Genomic DNA, 25,262 nt, shown 5'->3' on the forward strand with positions numbered 1-25,262 from the left:
ACCACCCACACTTAACAGGCCCACCTTCAAAAACTCTCCTCCTGGTTATTACCTTCCAACAGAGGTATTCCATCACCACCCACACTTACATACAGACACTGTGTTTTTCCTCTGACGTCTCTGTGATGCTAAATGCCAGCAACCTCTGGCCTTTTAAAAAATATTATTAGACACTGTGATATGTCGAGTTCAGATTAGATAGATTGCCTGGAGTCTAGCACCTGCCAAAATGCTCGCAAAGCAAACAGAAAAGTCAACAGAGCCCGGAAATTAATCATAGGCCGCCAGCCCGGTGCGTGCATGACAAGAATACAAAGAATTCCAGCCCACGTGCATGGAGGTGAAAAACGATTCCACGCTCAGTCTCGGACTACAGCAAGGGGTCAACAGTGCTTAACTATGTATCACTTTCCTCATCATACTGTAGGTTATAACTGCGGGTTTTCTGTGCATGGAGTCTAATTTACCCCACAGTGAAAGCAGATCCCACTGGCAGGCGTACGAGCAGCTTGAGTGTGGCCCGGTACAGAGAGAATGGCGCCATCTTTAGCTTTGGGTTATTCCTGGAATGCATTCTGTGGCATGGTACGACTGCTACTTTTGACAGGTACCCCCGATTTAAAAAGACAAATGTGCTAATGTTGTTGACTGCATAAACAGCAATTGGCACTAATGTGAGGTCATTGCTGGGGCACTGTCAGTAAAAAAAAAAAAAAAAAATGTTCATCTTACCGTACAGGTGTATTTTTTCTCCTCCAGGTAGATTTACAGTGACAGTTTTAATCATAAACAAGAGGAAAATGTTTTATAATGTTTACGGAAGGAAGCAAAAATGGTGTCAAGATTGTGATTCATACTTTATTAATATGTAAAACTAATTATCAATTACTGATTTCAATGTACACTATATGGCCAAACGTCTGCGGACACCTGACCATCATACCCATATGTGCTTTTTGAACATCACATTCCAGATTCTGTTACAGTAACTGGCACTCTTCTGGGAAGGCTTTCCACTAGATTTTGGAGCGTGGCTGTGGGGATTTGTGCTCATTCAGCCACAAGAGCATTAGTGAAGTCGAGCACTGATGTTGGGTGAGGAGAGCTGGCACACAGGTGGTGCCTCTATGCACTCTGTGCATATATATATATATATATATATATATATATATATATATATATATATATATATATATATATATACCACAGCGCTGGTGAATTCTCAAATCAGGTGTTGATTATTTTTCTATAACAGTAGTGCCAGCTATAATTTAAATGGATGGTTTATCATTTCTATAGTAACAGTTCATTCACAGGGACTTTTATGACAAATGCTCCCCTTAATCTAAGTATAATAATAAACAGATTCTTTTTTTTTTTTAAGTGTTGTTATTTAATAAAGAAAAAGCATTTAATCACTGATATGGTGAAGTTTTCTGTTTAGGAGTCATTTCTGTAACAAGGGTCTCTGGTGTCAGGGACTTTGTAACGGTCAGGAAGTTTTCCAACATGGGAGAGGGGTTTTCTGTTTTCTCGTTCCTGAGTTTTTTTGTCTTATGAACTTCAAGAAAAAAAAAAAGAGGGGCTGATGAGGGAACGACTGTTTATAGCAGCTATGACGTTAGGGGTTACAGGAAGTATCTTGTCTCATTGTCTCATGGATATTCCCCAGCATTAAATGTATCTATAAACTGGTAAAAAGAGTAATGCTTTGTTCATTAATAAATTAAAAATCTCAATCACTGTTTTTTGTAGTTGTTTTTTTAAAAGAAAAGATGTTTTTCTCAGTGTCTTTAGTAGTGAAATAAATGTAACAGTTTCCCATGAATCTGTGTAAAATATGCATATATATATTTATATATATATATATATATATATATATATATATATATATATATATATATATATATATATAAAACCCATGTGAATAGAGTTTTATCAAATAATAATCTATTTGTATGCTGTTATCATTCAGTCTCCACTGTATTTACTTAAAGTAAAAAAAAAAAAACAATGCACAATATGTCAAAATGTTATCTAGGTGTGAGTTTCTAGGCAGCTTTGAATGTCTGCAAGCTGCAGATGCCCTTGAAATGTCAAATATGTTATAACAATAATACTGAGGTCAGGTGAAAACAAGATTTTTTGATCCTACCACCCAATGTTTTTCTGACCCCATGGTATGAGTTTTTTTATTGGTTTTACTATACTTTACTTTCTGCCAAACTTCCTGACAGTTGACAAGCTTTCAAAACTTGCACAATGTCAGACGAGGCAAAATCAGGACAGCAGGCAGAAATCCTCCATCTCACTCTGCACAGAATCATCCGCAATCTTTTCGATCCTGCTTTTTCCAAATAGACTCCAATTATCATGTAATTGAAGGCATAAATTACAGGAGGCTGAACAAGCCAAACCTTCTGTGTAGATAGACAATTCTTGTGGATATCATCAGGGCCATTCAACATCACATACTCATCATTTTATTAGAATCTGGTAATGAAGTGAAATGGAGGCGCAGTTGGCAAATTAATCAGACTACAGGTTAATTAAATGTTATAACTCCATTCAGGAAGTATGGGAATAGTTTATTTTTCAATTATACCCCTGTTACTGTTGAATTCTCGATTGTGACTGATCAGAAGGTGTTGATTAATTTTCTACAACAGCAGCTCTGACAGCAGAGCCGGCTGTAATGCAAATGATTGGTTTATATTAACACACTCGGTCGAATACGTTATTGTTTCTATAGTAACAGCTAATTCATAGGGTCTTTTCTGTCCACATAATCAAAGCCTAATAAATAAATGGATTAAAATTGTGCTGTTTAACAACAAAACCATATTATCATTGATATGAAGTTTTCTGTAAGGAGATTTCTGGAAGGAGTCTCCAGTGTCAGCACTTAGTAACAGTCAGTAAGTGTTCTGCCACAGGAAAGTCATCAGGACTTTGTGCTTTCTGTTTTCTCGGGAAAATGACAAGTTGTGTTTTAGTCTTATTAACTTTAAAAGAGAAAAAAATAGACGGTGGTGAGGGGCAGACTGTTTATCACTGCTATAATTTAAGGGATAAATTGATTTGCGGATATTCCACAACATGAAATGTAACTATAAATGGATAAATTGTATGACACGTTGTTCTTAAGTAAATAAAAATGTCTAAATGTTGATAAATCGCTGTGGTATACGAGGAATAAAACATTTCAGGATGGTGGTATATGAAATTAATCAACTACGGGTGGTAATGGCCCTCTGCATAGTTGATTATTTTCCTTTAACAGCACACCCTGTTGTGTTTAATTCCTTACATGGTAAATAATGGAGGAAGCACATGTATCATCGTTATTTGGAACTTGAGTACATACGCAATTTGAACTCACTAGTGTGGCATTTTCTGTATGGCAAGATACCAAAAACCATGTGCACACATAGAAAAATGTTCTTTTAACCTTCATGCACTGTGCTACACCCCAGTTTACACTTTTCCCCTTTGGCTTTTTTCATTTCTCTTTCTTCCATTTCTGTGATATTCTCGGCATCAGTAGGAACACTCAGCCAAACTTCTCTTCTCAAACTGAGCCTCCAAATCTGTATTACAAATACATACTGCTAAGAGGGGAAAGAAAAGAGTTTTCCTTTTTTTTTAACAGAGACTCAGCTGGTTCTTTCTTGCCTCTGGGAAAAAAAAGCCTGAAAACAGCAAAATTTAAATGTCACGAATGTGGATTACTGGAACGGCCATCCAGTGTCAGAGCTGGGGGTTACACACATGCGGGAACAAATGAGAAAGAGCATGAAGCAGAAAGGTCTGCTGTGGAGAAGAAGAAAATAGAGGAGGGGAGGAGAAACAAAGATGGGGAGAGGGATAGAGGAGAACAAGAAGGAGATGGAAAGAGCAGGGAAGATTAAACCAACATTACATTACGAGGCACAGAGCCTTTCACTGCAAATGGTGTGTGAAGAATCTCAACTCACTGATGAATAAAAGGATTTAGAGACAATAAGACAGAGATAGAGAGAAAGAGAAGGAGGGATGGAGGGAGATATTTACAGTATTCTTGTTTTATATTTATATATTTGGTATTTGGAAATTATTTGGAAAAAGTATTGAACATGAACAGCTACCACATGCAAATTCAGTGCTTGGCATCAACTCCAGACTTTTTATCTCCTTAATTTTCATGAAATATGGATGAAACCTGGCCATGAAACTGCTTATCAGTCAACTGTCCCATTACTTTTGACTCTGTAAAAAAAAGGCTGTAATTCCAAAACAATTAATGTAATATTTTTGTTAAACCTCTTGAATTAAAGCTGAAAGTCTACGCTTCAGTCACATCTTGATTGCTTCATTTCAACTCCATTGTAGTGGTGTACAGAGGCAGAATTACTTATGGACTGGATGATGATAGATAGATAGATAGATAGATAGAATATACTATAGACATTTTGAAAAATAAATAAGGAATAAAACATGCTATTATAGGAAAATCACCAACAACGGAGTGTGGTGCAGCTCAAAGCGAAGTTACTCTTACCCCTTTATTCCTCTTAAATATGAACAATTACCCCATACATGTCATATTTATATCCATTTATAATTACATTTAATGTTATGGAACATCTGTGAAACAAGTTCCTTCCTGTTATCACTTACATTATAGCAGCTATAAACAGTCATTCCATCACCAGCCTCTCTTTTTAATCTCTCCCATAAAATTAACAAAATAAGAAAAATGCAGCTTGTCATGTTACTAAAAAAATGATAAAGCATGAACTCTTCTGTCCTGAATACCTTTCTGTGTTGGAAAACCTTTTACAAACCGCTGACCCTGGAGACTCCTTCAGTTAATGTTAAATATACATCTACTCACAGAAAACTTCACCATGAATGATTACATACTTAAATTTGTTAAATAACTGAGTTTAACTCTCTTTAAAATCCATTTATTATTAGTCTTAGATTATGTGGAGTGTAGATGAGTTTTCACCATAGAAACGATATCATATTAGAACAAGCGCCTTGATATAAACCTGTCTTGCAGCCAGAACTACTGTCAGAGCTGTTAAAGAAAAAATTAATCAACACCTTCTGATCAATCAGATTTGAGAATTCAAAAGCATTGTGTGACTAATACTGTAGACTGTCACTGAAAGACTTTTGAATATTTAAATACTCTATAATGAGGAAAGCTAAGAAATGAATAGGTACATCAATTTTTTTAATGATGACTGATCACTCTAATTTGGCTCTAGCACAACACAACCTTTATTTCTCCTACAATTTAATCTATATCTTCTACATATTCCCTAGCTCTTATATCTGCCTACATCCATATTTTATTTTGTTTAATGAATTAAACCTCCAAGTGTACCTTCATTTAATAAAGCACCATTAGGGTCAATTTAGAAAACGAGACTGAGTTTTAAACACAAAGATTTATGTTTTTACTGGAATACTTGTTTTCTTTTTTAAAAGAAGAGTTTGTTATTTTCAGAGCCCAATGCTTCCTGTATTGTAAAGTTAAGATAATCTTAACTGATAGAGAGAGAAAGAGAGAGAGAGAAAGAAAGGAAGTACAATGCGATGCTCATTCTAGCATTTAATAATGATCTTTGTATTATAATTGCTTTTGGGAAACGCAGCCTGCAACCATCTACAAACTGCTCCTTTAAGTGCCTTTAAACTATAATACTCCATGTTTTGGCTGACTGTGTCAGTCTCTCACATTGCATGTGACAGTAAGCAACACACAAGACACAGTGTCACATTTGAAGAGTTCAGCAGTAACACTCGTGCTCATAGAGGAGTTTGAGAAAGACTGGGAGAAGAAAAGCAGAGAGACAGAGAGAGAGGGGAGATGAAAGAGTTGGTGTGGGAGAGAGCAGTAGGCCAAGCTCTTGGGTGCTCTGAGATGAAAGATGGTCTGGTTCACAAGTTCACTGTGCTGGGAATCAAGAAAGACTTGCAGTCTCTCTGTGTGTGTGTGTGTGTGTGTGTGTGTGTGTGTGTGTGTGTGTGTGTGAGTGAGAGAGAGAGAGAGAGAGGAGAGAGAGAGAGTGAACATGGTGCCATAGCACAGCTTCTCAAGAGAGAGAATGAGAGAGCGAGAGTGTGAGAGAGAGAGAGAGCGAGGGAGACAGAGAGAGAGATATAGAAAGGCAAATAGACAGATAGGGAGAGGGAGAGAGAAAGAGACTGAGTGACAGACAGATAGAGAAAGACAGACAGACATAGAGAAACAGAGGGAGACAGAGAGAGAGGGGGAGAAAGGCAGGGAGCCAGAGGGAGAGGCAAACAGACTGAGAGACAGAAAGAGAGAGGGAGACAGAGAGTGAAGCAGAGAGAAAAAAACAGAGAGAGAGAGACAGAGAGAGATATACAGACAGACAGACAGACAGAGACTCAGAGAGAGGGGGAGACATAGAGAGAGGGGGAAAGAGGGTGGGGGGAGGGTAGAGACAAAGGAGCAGATAGACAGCGAGAGATAGAGTGAGAGAGGGACATAGAAAGAGACAGACAGACAGACAGACAAACAGACAGACAGACAGACAGACAGATAGATAGATAGATAGATAGATAGAGAGATGGCATGCTCGGCTTTCAGCATGTCATTCCGGCCATGCCCATCCAGGCTCTGGGATCTACTACAGGAAGAAAGGTGAGGGAAAGAGGAGGTATTCACTATGCTTTGGCTGAACGGACTGCGCCATGCTGGTGGTGTGCGGGGCAGAAGGGTGAAAAAAGGAATCGCCCAATGACCATCAGATTAGCTCACCCGCCGAAGGCACCCCCACCGCCGGATGGTCCATGGGAACAAATAGAGGGGGGAGACTGTCCCAGATTGGGGGGTTTACATAGTCCTGCTGTTCTGCTAACAGGTTAAAGAGAGAAAGGGAACACAGACAACACAGCACACAGGATCACGTCAGTACACATCTCCAGCAGATTCCACACCTTTAACCAGTCCACATTCCTGCAGAGGACAAGAATGACATTATGCACTAAAGAGGATTATCCATGTGTGATTTGGCTTTAAAAAAAATGCCAAATTCCTGTGCTATGGAGATTGAACAGAGTCGGAGTGAGGGAGTGAGTCAGTGAGCAAGTGAGGCGTGTCTCTCGGCCTCCAGCTGCTTCCTCTGAACAAAAGTGAGCGTGGATTCAGTGTCACAACATGTCAACAGTCATGTCCAAATCCGTCCTCCTCGTCCTCCTCCTTATTGTTAGCAGGCACATTGGGTGGGAGACATGAAAATGCTTGGAAGGGTTTGAAGGGTTTGAGAGGTTTGCGTGCTTGCCCCACCTTTGTAGCGCGACAAAAATGGAATCTTATAACTCAGCTGCGCTGTTTTTAATCCTAGTCAGCATTCCTAAACGCTCAAGCCGATGGAGCCAGGGAACAAATGAAAGCATGTTGTGGTGTAACTGAACAATGCAGCTGTGTTATGGCTAATTATATGATGACATGTAAAGCCTGTCCCATAATCCACTCAGCTTCATTTCGCTTTCAAGTTATAAATATCACAGAAAAACAGCCAGTCTGCCGTATGTGGTTTGTGCAAAACATGGACCATTATCCCACATTAAACAGTCGGATGGGAGACTTTGTTGACTTTAGACTGTACGCCCGCTTATCAGCTAAAGCTGGAGCCAGAGAACTGATTGCATATATGAGCTATCATTCTGATAATAGAAACACTCATGGAGATGTGAATAGAGTGCTCGCCACCATCTGTTAACAAGATAATATACAAAGAGGAAAATGTAAGCACACTTGCCCTCAGATGGGCTCATAATACATTCCTTACTGAGAGCGCTCGCAGCAGGTGAGCTGATTCTCATTTACAAAGTCGCCTACAGCAAATAATCATCTTATTAAAACGATCTGATCCGCTCCGAGTGAAGCGCGGCCCGGTGCCATTGCGTCTAAATGGATTAGCGCTTTAATCGGTTTATTTGCATTTCCTCACGCATCTGCCTCACATCAGCAGTATGACAGGTTGCAAAGTTATGATGAGCGACTGTGGCTCTTTACACAAAATGGGGATCAAGAGAGGTTAATGCTAATAAGGCTTTAATTGGAATTTAGTCCAAAAGCCAGATTCAGGTCACTGATTGGGCTGCAGCGTTTAGTATTGCTCAATTAGCATTGATTCATTCATTCTGATGGACTTAACAGACACTAACTGCGCAGGTATCCATTTAGCAGGTTTATGCATATTTTTAATGTGCAGTTAACTAATTACATTGTTTCTAATGCTCTTAAGATATGTTTTGTTGTTGTTGTTGTTGTTGTTTGAAGAGCCCCTGAAGTCATTTGGATGGCTAATTCTGGTTATATAGTTTGAGAGTGTGTGAGTGTTTGGGTTAAATCTGTTAACATACTAAAAAAGTTTCATTTTCAATTTAAAACAAAGAATTTCTTAGTACTTAGTACATAGTATTTAAGTACTTTAGTACTTAAAAGAATCACAAAATAATCTCATTAGCTTCCACCCATCTTTTAAGCCTGTGTAGTTTGCTAGTTAGCAGGCTAACTTACCTACTGTTAGCAGTGAACAAAAGTACGAGGTGCTAAGGTGACATGGCGGTTATTTTTTTAATAAGCCATGGCCATAAATGAATATATTGAAGAAATTAATTTCAAAGATATACTTTGTGACAACACTCATGGCCACTACAGTATTTTAAAATGAGAGAGAGATAATATTACACTTTACTTCAATCTTGGAATGTCGCATCAAGAGTTACTGAAGTCACTGGCATTGCGACATGGATATATCATTAGCCTGCGTCATGTTAAACAAATTCTCTAAGCGATTATAGACTTTGTCTCTCATTCCTGCTAAATAATTAACTGGAGGCCACGTATTAAATATGATATAACATTGTGTGCCATGACCAAGCCTCCAAAATGTTAACTCACGGCCTCAATATCAACATCAATTTGTGGCCACACCTTATTAGAAAATAACCAGAATGTCAACTCAGTATAAAATAATTTTCACTGTATTTATACTGGAATTTTGTACAGATTTGCCTACTGAAAAATAATTAGCTAAGAATATGACAATGTAAATCTCACTCATGTTGACCCGTGAGCTAGTTTTGCTAGTAGTTAACTAACCAGTTAGCGCCTGGGATGGGCGGAGTTGTTGGAGGAGTATCATAGATAATATTTTTATGGGGATAAACAAATTTCTATGGCATTTCTGTATTTTCTGGGGCTATTATTATTTTCTGTTAATGGTTTAAAATAATGTACTCATAGGGTACTTTAAGTTCAATCTTAAACAAATGTCTTGAGTGAACAATAAAACTGAGTTTAATTTAATGTAAAGAAAAAAAATTCTTATTAATATCCTCTGTGCATATACAGTATGTAGACATTTTTCTTTGTAACAGCCTCAGTCATTAAAGTGCTTGAGGGCTATCTAGAAATCAACACTGTCAAGTGCATTGGGACTGGTGTTTGGTCAGTGTACACACACATTACAGGGACAGATGGGGTGAAGGAGGTCAACACACTGGCTTTAGTTACACATTTGGAATTTTCACGCCGAAGCTGTTTGTAAACCACTTCGCTTGATTTGACTATGAAACCAAGCAACCTGTTTAATCAGTAACTCTGGACTGTGCAAGACTCCAACTCACACAATAAAGCTGCACAATAACGGCTAAAATAGTAATCAAGATTAGCTTTGTCAATATTGAAATCATGGTAAATTACTCAATTATTGAGCCAGTTGAAGCAAATCATCAGCTCCGCCTCTCTACGTCTCTCCGTCAGAGCAATAATTTCATCATTATTTTAAATTAAGCGGCTTTTCTTTTACATTTGAAAATCAAAATAAGGATGCTACTTAAAAGTCACATTAATTAAGTTCACTATTTTAATTTGCAATACAAAAATAATTCCTATACAAAAATTAACAAGCTAAGAATGAATAATTATCATAATAATTAATAATTTAATAAATATGCTAACGTGGTATGTGATCATTGCATTCCTAAGTCTATCCTTCTTTGGCTTGTATTCATTAGTATTGTGTGTGACTAAATGAAGATGCCTTCATGCCTCAACGTGTTTTGGAAGCAGAGACTAGAAAATAATCAGAGCTTGCTCAGAGTGGTCATACAGTTAAAGCATAGAGTTGAGTGCAAAGCTTTGCATCCTCCATGGCTTTTGAATTAAAAAAAAAAATGTATAATTTATCTTCAGAAAAGGGGATCTTTATTTCATATGCAGAAAAGGAAGTTCAATCTTCCAAACTGATGTTTTTTAAAATTATTTTATTATTATTATTATTAATAATATGTAATCATAAACTATTTGACCAAATTTAGTACATGGTTATGCAAGATCTGTGAAACCTAACTCCCTAAGAGCTGTATTCAGCGTCGGTGACTTAAGTTCAAAAGTTACGTTAATATTCAAGCAAAGGAAAAAAAATCGCATTCAGAGTTGTGTTATGCAGATACTATTAATTAATTAATAGTGTCATATTTATGTATTTAATTCTGGTCTCCAGTGGCATTCTATATTTTTTAGTGTATTTACAGACCAAAGCATAACATTTCAGTGTGACATATTATGATTATAACTGTCAGTCAGCAGCGTCAGACTTAAAACTCAAGCCAATATTACACAAGAAGAATGGGCTTAAGTCCAAGTTTAGAATTGTGCATAACTGAGATATGCCTCTGTTTTTGGCAAATCCTACACGACTGTCTGTGTAGTGCTAAAATCCCTAGTTACATCTGAGGCCTGAATATGAAAAAGTATTAACTCCTTACTATGTGCACGTAACCCAACCCTGAATACGGCTTTAAATGAGCAGTTATATTAAACGAAATTTCTTCACGTTGTCTTAAGAGAGGCAAATGTTTACACTTAACTGTATAAATGGAGACTTCATAATACACACCCAAGTCAATACAATAAATCAGGACATATAATCCAACTAGCTAGAAAATCTCAGTCCATCATGCTTAGTTTATTGACAAAGCCACAATTAGTTGTGCAGCACTATTTTATACACGTCGCTCTTGAATTAGTTACACAGTAATATGTACTGTAACATGACTATCTTGTCTATTTAGGTGAAGAGATCATTTCCGTCTCCTCTGCTCGGTGTTTGCCATGACCACTGCCCTAACAATGAACCGACACGAAACTGCGTCAGGCTGGAAGGCGAGATCACTCAGTTCCACATTCCTGAGGGGTTTTGTTTTCCTCCTTCTTCCCTCCCTTTTAATTACACGTTCTCCCATTGCTCTCCTAGGGCAGTAGTTTCACTCCTCAAATCTCAAAAGCCGTCTCCTCTCCGGGTGGACGTACTGTTTTAAACCAAAGGTTATCTGCAATGCTACGTCCTGATGTTAAAAGCACTTACCGTGCAATTACTTTGAAGCGCTATCTTTATTCATTGCTGAGTTATCTGAGGCCAGTGGTTGAGATTGTATCGCTTAAAGGCTGAGGAAGTTTAGACATTATTGCTTCTCCATTCTGCTGAATAAGGCCTTTTATTTCGTACACAGCAAAAAAATGCAGTGAGTGACAGTTGTGTGCAAACTGAGACATATTGGCCCACTGAGACACGATGGTCTGAAATGAAAAAAAACTGGAACAGGAAAGAATACAAAATGTCGTATTGGGAATTATTATAATCAGAATAAAAAATGCACTACATCTGGGCAAATTACTGAGTGACATGTTTTTCTCTTGTTGCCATCTGTGGTGTACTGTGTGTATGTGTGTGTGCATGTGTGTGTGCATGTGTGTGTGTGTGTGCGCGTGCAAATTAACATAACATAGTGTGTTTTCTTAGTGATAAAGCTGAAAGCACTTACCTTGATTGCAGGTCTTTCCCGTAAAACCAGGGTGACACTTGCACTTGTTGGGTCCGATACAGTCTCCGTGCTTGCATCCGTGCTGACACAGAGCTGTAGAGATTCCCATACAGGCGACACAACCGTCAGTTATATTCAACAGCAAATGTCAAATTTCACACATACAGTAATATTCTAATTCATTAAATCAGCACAGCATTAAACAGGTTTATGCATTAAAGATTAACACCATTCAAACAAACTGATATAGGAAAAGGAACTTTAGTGGAAATTTAAGTGAGGTAAAAAGGTAGAACCATTTCAGGATCAAACAAACGAGACATTCTGCATCCGATGCTGTTTATTCCTAATATATTTTAAGATAAAGTTCTGAATAATAAGCCTGGACTTGTAATATGTAAGTGTTAAAACACTTGGAGATGTGCTGTTATAGGAAAATAATCACTGACAGGGTGGTACAATGTTGCCTGATGCGAAGCGGAGTTACTGTTACCACCCAGAAGCTGATTATTTTCCTGTAACATACATCCTGAAGTGTTTTCTTCTTCTTACACCACAGCAATTTTCCACGATTACAATTCTAATTAATTAAAGATTAATATCCATTTATAGTTAGATTGAATGTTGTGGAACATTTGTGAAACAAACTGTTCTTTGGAAGAATAGTCCATTACTAGTAATTCTATCATCATGTGTTTTTAAAAAAATAACATTACTAAAAGTATAAATAATTCCCTTGGCGTATAGACTATATAAGAACTACTTGAAAATGTGCCCTACTTGAGAAATTACACCTTGATAAATTCACTAACTCGTATAATTTGCCCTGTACTGTTTTTCTTTAGGCTTGGGGCCATACTCAGTGCACACTATTCTGCACTTCAACTTCACGACTCATTTCATCTAACATTTGGATTGGGACACAGCCCAGCCCAGAGCTGTACCTGGGGAAATAAAGCTCCTCAGCTTCTCAAATCTGAAAACAGTGGCATAATGCAAATTTCAGGCACTGCTGCCTCTGAGTCAGTATATTAAGATATATAGAGTGAGCGGTGTTGTTTGCCTTGCCAGTCACCATACAATTTTCTTTTCAATCAAGGAGCCGTGAGCCGCAGTGAGCTGTTTCGTTTTCAAAGCCCTGTTCGCATGGCAGCTTCCAGCCAAGTCGGACTAATTTCCATTAAAAGCTTCATTAAGTCTGTTATAATACTGTCCTCTGAAAGGCATTAATTATGCCCAGTGTGGGGACGAAGAGACAGACAGTGGGGACAATAAGGGACAGGGATGTCAGACCTCCATCTGCCCACACACACACACACACACACACACACACACAATCACACATACACAGCAAGCAAAGATAGCTGTCTGAATAAGCAGACGAGGGAACATCCTCACAGTGCCGTTCTGTCAATGAATTCAGCGCCGGATCCGAACACAAACAACACTCCTGATAACACCAAAGCCAGCAATAACCACGGCCAAGATCCATCTATTCAGTGTTTTTGGATTCGAATGACACTGTATATAAATAATAGCTGCCAAGCACAGGGAAGGGGTGATATATATATATATATTTTTAATGCACCAAATTAACACTGTATATAAATAATATATTTTATATATTTTTTATTTTATATATATATATATATTTTATGCACCAAATTAACAAACCTAACTACTAGATTTTATTGTATTATTTATTAGCTTTTTGTGCTGTCGTATAAATTATGAAGTTAGTTTGCCTTTATACTTTTGAAAATTGAAAAGCAACAATTAAAAGCACTGATAAACTACAAGGTAATAATACAGCACTATCACAGCAGGACAACACTCCATAAAATCAAACTGGCAATAAACGTAACAAATACAATAAGCTATAAAAATATTGTATGTGGTCTGCATATTGATTAGTCTGTCCTGCTTTCAAGTGCCATATCAAACCTGTAGTGGAAGAGTTCTTGGATGAAACAGGGTTTGTTTCCTGTTATAAATATCCTGTTACCTGTTATAAATCCTGTTTCCTGTTACGTTATAAATCCTGTTTCCTGTTACAAATATTCATTTTAACTCGAAAATCCCAAAGTGCCACTGAAAATTTTCGGTGGACGAAATTTTGTTGCTGGGATTTATCACAATATCAAATATTTTATCACCAGATCACCCAGCAGATACACGCGGGATGGGATGCCAGTCCATCGCAGTAAACCATTCACAGCAAGGGGCAGTTTAGTGCAGCCAATCTGCCTACTGGTGCGAGGAAACTGGAAAAACCAGAGGAAACCCATGCAGACACAGGAAAACAGAAACTCCACTCAGACCGAAACCTGAGTTCAGGATTGAACCAGGGACCCTTGAGCTATGAGACAGCAATGATACGCTGCCACCTTGAGTGACTGCTGCTATGTAATTATTTGGTCAGTGATTAAGAGACAAAACCCAAGCTTTTGTGAGTGCGCTTTGGAAATGAAAGCACTGAACACGACATCTGCGGCATGTTCAAAAGCACTTGTCCAACCTCTAAGCGCAGGTAGATAAGAATAACCCTGTCTCATTTCACCTTAGCAATCACAACACAACCTTTACTTCACTTTTAATCTGCAGTGTGAAAGTCACCTGATGATCAAACCTTTCTTGAGTTAAATCACAGGGCCTAAATTTGTAATAGAGCCAAACGCAGTGAGCGGTTGAGCTTTGACATTGAGACGTTATCCAGGTCGCTGATTTATCTGGTCCGACAGTCAGCTATCAAACCCGACGAAATCATGGATTAGTCTGGAGGATGTGCCGCCTGATCATGAGATGAGGTTATATTTGTAAGCACTGGAGCGGCAGAAAGAGCTTATGGAATGAGCCATGAGTAAGGGGAAACCTATCCTCTATGCTTGGCTCAGAAAAAAGTCGGCTCTTGGCACGCACACGCCTCAGGCAAACTGTGCCAAGGAAAATACCCCGTATTGACTAACCACATCAAAACCTGCCAGCGTCCCTGCAAGTGCCTTACATACTTTCTGAAGCTTTATTACCCAAGTAACTGGGGTAACAGTTTACTTCATCCATGGATCATAAGACTGACTTAACCTTGTCATGAAAGAGGTCATATACTGAGTTGCTATGGCAGTTTATGTCCAGTGATATCAGTGCATAAGCACTAGATAAAATGCTAGACAAAAACAAGAAAAATAAATGACTGATTTTTGTTGAACAGAATTATTTATAAGGTACAGTATGTGCAAATTTTTTAAATGAAAGGGTCAAGAACAGAGCCAGGAGATGTAACCCTCCGAGATGTAACTACAGCAACAATTGTATTAGAGTAGCCTATTGAGATGTGAGAAGGTTTGCTAAGCATAACAACAAAGACTTGCTATTTCAGCAATGAGGAAGTAAATATCTACAAAGCCTGTTTCTTAAATGCGTAACTAGCCAACAATGGGTCTTCAATGTGTCTTTACGTCCACCTCATTCATTACAGTACAATACAGAATTATTGGCACCCTTCGTATTAAATGAGTAAGATACAGAATAGCACATACAATGAGTAATGTTTTTAACTTAACCACATTGGAAAGGTAGATAGATTAATTTAAAAAAAAAATTTTCTGCCACTGCCTTCCTTAAATAGTGCAATGCATTCTGCAAAAGACTATTACCAAAATTATTGACACACCATACAATTGATATTTGATGAATAACAGCACTGTGATAATAAGGTCGTGTGTCCAGTTCCTGTCAAATGTTAAACTCTTCTAGACAACCATGTGTCTCATTTATGTTAAAAACAACTTTGGTTTTCTTATAGTGATGGATGATAAAACGAATTTTATACATGTATAACATCTTCGCCAAATATATTTATCGAAAGAGTTGATGCACTAACTACTTGGCAAATGTTTTTGGAAACTGAATGCCATTTAAAAAAGATTTTTTTCCAAGCATGATAATTTGTTAAATTATTTTAAACATTTATTGGATTTATAACATTTTTTGAGAGAAAATTCTATATATTTTGATAAAAATAAATATAGTTTTTGTTAAGGGAGAGGTAACTCTCTGAATGTTTCTTTGGACAATTCAAATCATTGTGTGTAATATACATTTTATACAACCTTAATAATTCTCTTAAAGGGTGCCAATAATTCTGGAGTGAACTGTATTCCTGTCATTATTAGGACATTCTGTTGAGCTTTTTATTATTATTATTATTGTTATTATTGTTATTATTATTATATCTCATGCTAAACTCAACAGTGGTCACCTGGTCAGCATCCATGCTATCACAAATGTCATAACAAGCCCTTTATGATGCTGCTACAGACTTAGAAATGTCATGATAAAGTGCATCACCTTTTATGAGCAAATATGTCACATTTCTTATGGGATCAGATCAGATAACTTATTTCGTTATGCATTATGGTATTTACAATAAGCAAATGTCATAACGTATCATAAGTTGTGTAATAAACCTCACTAAGCAAAACATGACACTGTGGTTAGACAATTAGACACAAACTGTCAAGACAATTCATAACAATGACACTTTTATGATATAATTACATGCAGGATTAAAGTAGAGTGTTATCACAACTTACAATGTGACAACTGTAACCAGTCGGATGTCACTGTAACAGAATTCTGACAAACAACCAAAAATGCTAAAAAATTCACCTTGTAAAGGGTTTGATGACTGTGTTATAGGTAGAAAAATTACATTTTGGTTTGAATTTCATCAGAATTCAGAATTCTGCCACACATATACAGTCAAAGCATACATAATAATCAAGAGTCTTGTTCAAAAGGTCACTCTATTAAAGTCCTGAGATTTGATCACAACCCTTAAATCACTAGGTCAGAACATTAACCACTGCCTCAGACTGCCTCGTACCCTAAACACTCTCCTGAGGAGCTTTGAAACATGACAGCAACATAAATCAAGACGAATGAATATGACTAAAACGTCATCTCCAAATTATTCCTGGTAAATACAGCTCACATACAGAGAAGACCAACATTTAACAACACTCAGCAGCTCAGTGAGAATTAATGTCTCTGCTATGATGTAAATTAAATAAATGACAGAGAAAAAAACAGAATGAACAGTGTGTGAGATAAAGAAAATGAGTCAAAGGTAACCAGGTGTGCACAGTTCTACTCTACATTTGCATTCTTGTGGTTATGGTCATGTGGCATTAATAAAATGAAGCTGAAATATTATTAGACTGTTACTATGTTTGCACTGCTTGAAGTAAGCCTTGGTATTCATTCATATTTTTTTTGACAGGATAGCATTTAAATCTATTCAAATAGCAATCAAATAGCAAGAACACTTTGGAAACTACCTTCATAAAGACTTCATAACACAAGTAAGTATTAAATAGCAGATGTACAGTATATATAGGGAAAAATAATGCATGAGGGAAAAAATGAACAGCTTACATAAGGGATGTATAATGCATGTTGTATAAGGTTAAAGTGTTTTATATTGATGCATGAAAATTAAAGGGCTTCATAACAGTTATGAGCATTAAATAACATGTTAAACTATGCTCAAGAAAGTCTAAGCAGGTTTTTCCTGGGTATTCTAAAGAAGACGTAAAATGTTTTTTAAACTAAATGGAAATGTATTGATACAGGAGAACATAAGCACTTCATAACAGAGTCATAAGCAGTGAATAAAATATTTATACTGTAGAATAATGCATTATAATAAATGAATAGCACGTGTCAGAATCTGCAAGATGATGAAATGTTTCATTAGGATAAAATAGGGACTTCATAACACACTCATAAGAATTGATTAACAATTAAAAAGCAAAACATTTATAATCATTACATTATCACTACAACAAAACTCATATACTATAACACATACGTAAGATTTGTTTTTGATATTTATATCATGCTTGTTTTTTTCCACACTTAAGCCACAGTCATGACATTTACTCTATTTATAACATTGCTATGAAGCATTATAACTAATATATGCCAGCTCAAGTACAATCAAATAACTTGTCAAAGATATTTATTTACTGATGTGTTATTCTTTATATTGTTCAATGCTTATGCTTGTGTTATGAATTCATTATCTAAACAGCCTTCTAATTTCCATCCACTTGCAGGAGAGCTCATAAAGAATAGACATTGTTGTTTTGGACAGTATCCCACTCCTCAAGCACAGCAGTGCAAACAGAGGCTGCAGCAGCAGGTGGGAAATATTCACAGGAAATCAGCATGTGCACTGAGCATGAGTGAGAGCTATAAATAAACAGGAAGTGAGGATCCAGAGGACGGGCTCCTCACAAACACACTAGCAGAGATGACTGCAAAAGGGAACGTATGATGCTAACCTTTGGCCTGGCACCTTATCCCGATTACCCTGTTGGTTAAGGCGTAGAGAGCTGCAAAACAAACGGCCAAAAAAAAGGAAAAAAAAGACGAGGGAGGGGAAGACAAGCTGAAAACATTACATGGGAGCCATGCCGTGAAGGACATGCATTCTTTACAGCACATATACAATGCATAAAATGCATACAAACACACATACCCACACACATACACACACATACATGCCGTCTCTCACATTTCATTTGGTGCAAGAGCAAGAACGTTAGGTACGCAGTGCAGAGAGAACGGCTTCATTATGGGATTAAAAAGGGTCCTTGAGCCTTGATAACCAAAGCACCTCATTAAAATGTACAAATCCTGCCACGCACAAATATATTGAGCCAAGAAACGTAAGCACATTCTGTACGGCCTGAGACTCAGAGTATTGGAGTACAACAGTGAAACCCAAATCAGTGCCAGAACACAATGAGACTGCAACGAACCATCACCGAGATACGTAATGTCTCCTAGCATTTTACTGTTTATTATGCTTTTGGTTTAAATAAAGGTATTATTTTTCAGCACAGTGTATTTCCACATTATATGCCACTTGAATGAGGCCATACAGAAAAAAACACAAGCATACACAATGTGTTCCTGAGGGAAATCATTGAAGATTCTCTGACCATATTAACGCATTGAAATTAGTGCCTTAGAACACTGGCTCTCAAAATGGGATCCGGTGACCACCAGGGGTGCGTGAAGCATGAGCAAAGGGTCAAAGACTTTCTAATTTTGTTACAGTGGTGACCCATCATTATGAAAGCTGTTATAATTATTGACTTATTTTAGTCGTTAGCGTATTAGACTGGCCACTTGAACTGATGGGTTTAATCCAAACCTCAAAAACTCAAAAACAAGTCACCTATAATTTATGTCACTTGGATGTCACAAATGTGTTCTGGAGGTGGAATGGTCATGAATAAAAAAAGGCTCTAATAAATACTCTTGCACCTCCTGGGTTGAGGGCTCGATTCCTGCCTCCACCCTGTGTGCACAGAGTTTGCATGTTCTCCCCATGCTTCAGGGGTTTCCTCCGGGTACTCTGGTTTCCTCCCCAAATCCAAAGACACGTGTTGTAGGCTGATTGGCATTTCCAAATTGTCTGTAGTGTGTGAATGGGTGTGTGAATGTGTGTGTGATTCTGCCAGGCGATGGGTTGGCACCCCGTCCAGGGTGTCCCCCGCACTGTGCCCCATAATCCTTTGTAGGATAAGCGGTACAGAGAATGGATGGATGGATGGAGTCCCTGGGTGCAACAAATTTGAGAAGTTCATTGTGTACAATTCAACCTAGTGTCACAGAGAAAACATTCACACACAACATATCTACAGCACATTCTATATTGTTGATATTCAACGTAAACTTTCACTCACGTGCGTTGTATACTACGTCCTGCACCAACGTATTTAAACCAAACGAACCTCTACCACTACGTTATTTGAATAAGATCGATATATAATAAATATTTCTGCTTCTTTTCTAAACATATTTACATGTTAGTTCTTTCATATGATATGGACTTACCAGGCTCAGGAAAAATCTCCTCTTCTCTGCAAACACAATCAGGCTTGCGAGTCACTCGGTACGGTAATGCAGGTATTTTCAAAATGCAGATAGTGTTTAGGCTGTAAATTCTATTGAGAATTTTGGGATTTTTGAAAATACCCACGTTACTGTAGCGTGTTACCGTGCGACTTGCAAGCCTGATTGTGTTTGCAGAGAAGAGGATAACTTTCATCAGCCCGTTAAGTTTATATCATTATAAAATCTTACTCAAAAACTGTAGTGGTAGAGTTTTGCTTGGTTAAAACACGTTGGTGCAGAAAGTGACATACAGAGCATTTGAGTGAAGGTTTAATACGTTGCTATGCAACACACGCATGTGCCAGAACGTTGATATTCAACGTAAAGAAGGTGCTGCAAATAAGTTGCATGCGAACGTTTTGTCTGTGAGACTTAGTTGAAATAATTAAATTCATTCTTTATATGTGTTTTTTTACACTTCACATGTTCACACTTCACACATTTTTAACATGTAGTGGACTTGTAATGCATGTGTTTTTATTTATACAGCACGTGATTGTTTTATTTTATTCACTGATCTTCAGTAACCTCTTTATCCTGGTCAGGGTAGTGGTGGATCCAGAGTCTATCCCTGGGACACAGTGCGAGATGGGAATACACCCTGGATGGGTAGGGCACCATGATTACTCCCATTCACAATAGGGGCAATTTAGTGTAACTCAATTCACTTAGCAGCATGTATTTGGGAGAAGGTAGGAAACCCACACGGGTACAGAGAGAGCATGCAAACCTCTACACAGACAGTAACTTGAGCTCAGGATCAAACCAGGGACTCTGGAGCTGCAAGGTGGCAACACTACCCACTGCTCCACTGTTTACATTACATTACATTTACATTTACATTACATTACATTTACATGACACTGTGCCATGCTGATTCAATTATTTTATTTTCACATGTTAATTTTTATATGCATTTTTTTTTCCACATGTGATAACATATTATGCACATGATGGCACATGTATACTTGAGTTCACATGTACAGCTTCTGGGTGAAATGTGCCTTTTTCACTTACATCATCACATCTAAAATGTATATTATTTTACTGTATAATGTATAATGTAGATGTCTGTCACTCTGATTCCATTTATCATTAGGATATTGATCACATTCACTTGCATGAATAAACAAATTCGCTTTCATTTATGACTATCTGCTACACTTACATTATATCCACCCAGACGTGTTTGTGTATTATGTTACCAATTAAAAGTTCAAATCTGATTCAGGCTTCTTTGTAGTCTTATCAGGAACTAAGCAGGCAGAAAGGGCCTCTCCAACAGATTCAAATCCTCCTGGCTTTCAGGATCTGCCAGTGGGATCAAAGCAGTAGAGCGTGTCAGAGAGAGAGTTAATACGAGCTTAATCTTCCCAGTGTAAATCTAATCACATGGGGAGAGAGAGAGAGAGAGAGAGACAGACAGGCAGACAGACAGACAGAGAGGGACAGAGATATACAGAGAGAAAGAGACAGGACATTTTGAAAGAGAGGGACAGAGATATAGAGGGAGAAACAGAGAGACAGACAGAGAAACAAACAGAAAGACACAGAGTGATATAGCATGTCAGAGAGAGATATTGAGAAATTGACAGAAACAGGAATAGTGACCCTGAGAGACAGATATAGAAAGACAGGCAGAGAAAAAGAGAAAAATACATAGAAAGAGACAGGAAGAAACAGACACAAATGTAAAGACAGCAAGAGATACAGACACAGAAAGGCAGACGGAGACATAGGCAAAGAGACACAGAGGAAAAGAAACTGAAAAGACAGAGTGAGAGAGGTAGGGCAAGAAACAGAGGGAGACACATACAAATATAGAGATGGAGGGGGAGAGAGATTGTCCTGTTTCACACAGAACACAGAGCGGAACAGACTGTGCAAGCATAATGGATTTGAGCAATGGACATATTCGAAGCAGGCATGAAGATGTGCTGCACATATTCTGACACCTAATTCATCAAGAATTGGTACAGTTAAAAAACACTAAAACACTATCCATACACACCCTGATAACACGTTACAGCACTAAGCACTATGTTGTTTTAACTGATTCACCAGATGATTAGCCTGATTATATAAACAGCCTAACTTAATGATTACTCACATTGCCGATACAAGATGATAACATAATTCAGAAAAGCTTATAAACCATACATGGATTTGTGGTTTCAGAAGAAGGGGATTTCCCACAACAGCACTGCCAGATGTGTTCAGGGAAAGTAGCTAAGGCATGCTCAGAAAGTTGCTAAAAGTCAACAGATGATGTCATGGACTAATTTGCATATTCATTCATTCACGTCAGTCATGATTATTTGCATATCAAAACATGTTACATGGAGAAGGAAGAATTTCTGGGAACAACGATGACCAATGATTGGTTGTTGGGAAACAATGGTGATCAGTGATTGGTCATTGGGAATAATGATGATAAGTGATTGGTCATTGGGAACAATGGTGACCAATGATTAGTCACTGGGAATAATGATGATCAGTGATTAGTCATTGGGAACAATGGTGATCAGTGATTGGTAGACAATGGTGATCAGTGATTTGTCACTGGGAGACAATGGTGATCAGTGATTGGTTGTTGGGAACAATGGTGAGCAATGTTTGATCTCTGGGAGACAATGGTGATCAGTGATTGGTCTTTGGGAAACAATGGTGATCAGTGATTGGTCTTTGGGAAACAATGGTGATCAGTGATTGGGAACATCAGCCAGTCAGGTAAATGGAAGAATAAATGCAACCAAGCTAAATCCTAAGTTAGCAAAATGCTCTGTCATGACCTGCTCCTGATTCAGATTCAGTAATGTAAATTCAGTGACTAAAGCCTATTTTCTTTAGACTCTTGTTGCATAATATTGTCTTTGATATGTGACTACATGTTAAGTTTCTGTTTGTCATTTGGGTTACAACAGCTGGATGCAAGACTATACCTGCCTGACTTATCCAGCTCTCCTGCAACATCCAGTTAACGCTGAAAGAAAAATGGATCTTGAAGAGTACGTTATCATGTCCACTCATTTGTAGTGGAACCTATGACACTATCACAGAATATTTATAATGAGCAAATATTATATATATAAATGTATTTACATGTACTTTCAATAGTTGTTAGGTGATCGAAATGCTTGTGCAGCGTAGCTAAAATAGAGGCAGAGAGAAAAAAAAGTCTTCATGTGGTGTGAAGACACTGATTTTTGACCACTGTCACTGATTTGAAGAACAAAATGATGGCACCTTTTCCATGTCTGGTGTAACACTAACACATACAAATCTAGAGACTGGAAAAGAGACACAGAGAGAACCATACAAAGAGAGACAAACCATGAGGTAAAGTCAGTGAGAGAGAGAGATGGAGAGGGAAAGAGATAGAATAGAAGACTTTTCTTCAGCTCTGATTATGGTGAATGTGCGCTTCAGTCTGTCTGTGTAGCCTTCAGTTTCAAAAGCTGAAGTTTGCCTTTCAGAATCCAGATGTTCTGGGAAATAAAACACCTCTTTGTATCTTCCTGTGGGCACTGATGTGACCAGTGCCAGTTTTGATTTCAGTTTTGGCCCAGCGTTTGGCTCTGGAGCTTTGTGTTTGGGTGTGGTACACAGAGCAGGTCTGGACGCTAGCTCAGTGTGGAGCACTTTCCCCTTCACGACCTGTCTCTTCAGCCAGGCTTTTATTAGGATCTTCTACCTCTGCACTTCAGGACATCCCCAGGAGCGCAATAATGTGACAGATGATGGGAGAAGCTGAAACACTGTAATCAAGAAAGACAGAACTCCTGCTGTCCCTTTCATTCACCCTTATCCTGTTTCTCTTCTCTTCTCCAGCCAGTTTCAATTACTGCCTGAGTACGTGACGGGCCTCTGATTGCACGCTAGCTGCGACTGGGGACACACTAACCTTGGGTTTGATGGGTTAGGTGTGTTTCCCTGGAGATTCCAGAATCTTTTTTCAGGAAGTGAACTTTTCCAGGACTCTTGTGAACAAAAATTGTCATTTCTATCACAGTGTAAAATAACAGAACTGAAGATAATTGTGTGAAGGATGTGACATGTCAGCTCATGCCATCCCAATAGTTCCTGCTTCATAAAAGCACTTCTGTGAAGCAGAAGCTCTAAAGTTCTGGGCCTACAGCCCACTACCCCTACATTCCAGGAACTAAAATTCTGGTGCTAAGCAAAACAGGGTAAGCAAACTTAAAATTCATATGTTCCTGAAGTTTTCCCCAGTAGAAAAACCTGCCTAATGTTACTGGGTTCCTGAAAGGTTTCTGAAGTGAAAAGGTACTCAAAATTCTGGAAGAGCATCCCAGGAACTAAAACCCTGGTTCTTCTAAAACAGATACCCTGGTAGAGAAACCTGACTAAATTTCCTAGGTTCCTGAAAAGGTTCTTGCAGTGAAACGGTATTAAAAAAGATTCTGGAACTACAGTCCAGTAACTAAACTTCTGGTTTCTCCAGTCAAAGTGAACTTAATATCCATAGGTTTCCGAAAAGGTTTATCTGGTAGAAAAACCTGCCTAAAATTCTTGGGTTCCTGAAAAAATTCCTGAAGATAAAGGTACTAAAAAGTCCTGGACCTATGGCCAAGGAACTATAATTCTGGTCCTGGATAAACCAATATAAGCATTCTTAAAATTACCACAAATTTTCCCTAGTAGAGAAACCTTGTTACTGGGTTCCTGAAAAAGTTCCAGGAGTGAAAAGGTACTAAACATTCTGGAACTACAGCCCAGGAACTAAAATCCAAGTTTCTCCAAATGGAAGCAACATAAAAGTTTAGGATTTTAGCCCAGGAGTTTAGTTCCTGGGCTGTGGTTCCAAGATTTTTAAAGTACCTTTTTACTGTAGGAACCTTTTCAGGAACCTATGAATTTTAAGCTTGCTACCACAGGTGGGAAGAGGATTTTAGTTCCTGGGCCGTAGTTCCAGACATTTTAGTACCTTTTCACTGCAAGAACCTTTTCAGAAAGCCAGGAAATCTATGGATTTTACTTTTGCTTCTACTAGAAGAGCTAAGTTTGCTTACACTGTTCTGTCTAGGACCAGAATTTTAGCTCCTGGAAAGTAGTTCCAGAGTTTGATAGTACCTTTTCACTTCAGGAATTTTTTCAGGAAGCCAGGAGCTTTTTCTACCAGAGGAACCTTTTCTGGAACCTATGAATTTTACAATTGCTTTCACTGGAGAAAGCAGGATTTTAGTTCCTGGGCTGTAGTTTCAGAACTTTTTAGTAGCTTTTCACCGCATGAACATTTTCAAGATTACAGGAGCGTGAGGTCTCTTTTCACAGCAGGAACCTTTTTAGGAAAAAAAAAAAAACAACAAGGGAAATAAGACAAAACAGCTAGGAATATCAACATTTCCCTCATATGTGTTGGGAAATGACTAAGAAAGCTCTTTATGACTACAGTTACACTGTAATTACAC

At 38.0% G+C, this 25,262-nt stretch overlaps 1 protein-coding gene across 10 annotated transcripts in view; it reads right to left on the minus strand.

Annotated features, from left to right (window-relative positions):
- npnta (nephronectin a) overlaps positions 1-25,262 on the minus strand; it is a 63,723-nt gene that overhangs the window by 24,523 nt on the left and 13,938 nt on the right. For 2 of the 10 annotated variants that reach the window (XM_034302826.2, XM_034302825.2), the window contains exons 3-5: positions 18,207-18,257; positions 11,860-11,952; positions 6,782-6,874 (exon numbers count right to left, since the gene is read on the minus strand). In XM_034302826.2, the coding sequence (XP_034158717.2) occupies positions 6,782-6,874; positions 11,860-11,952; positions 18,207-18,257 (237 nt within the window). Of the gene's footprint in view, positions 1-6,781; positions 6,878-11,859; positions 11,953-18,206; positions 18,258-25,262 lie in introns of all 10 variants that reach the window. The other 8 variants (XM_026938796.3, XM_026938772.3, XM_026938811.3 and 5 more) reach the window with 5 other exon arrangements.

The sequence above is a fragment of the Pangasianodon hypophthalmus genome, chromosome 3, assembly GCF_027358585.1.
Source record: "Pangasianodon hypophthalmus isolate fPanHyp1 chromosome 3, fPanHyp1.pri, whole genome shotgun sequence".
NCBI classification, from domain to species: Eukaryota; Metazoa; Chordata; class Actinopteri; order Siluriformes; family Pangasiidae; genus Pangasianodon; species Pangasianodon hypophthalmus.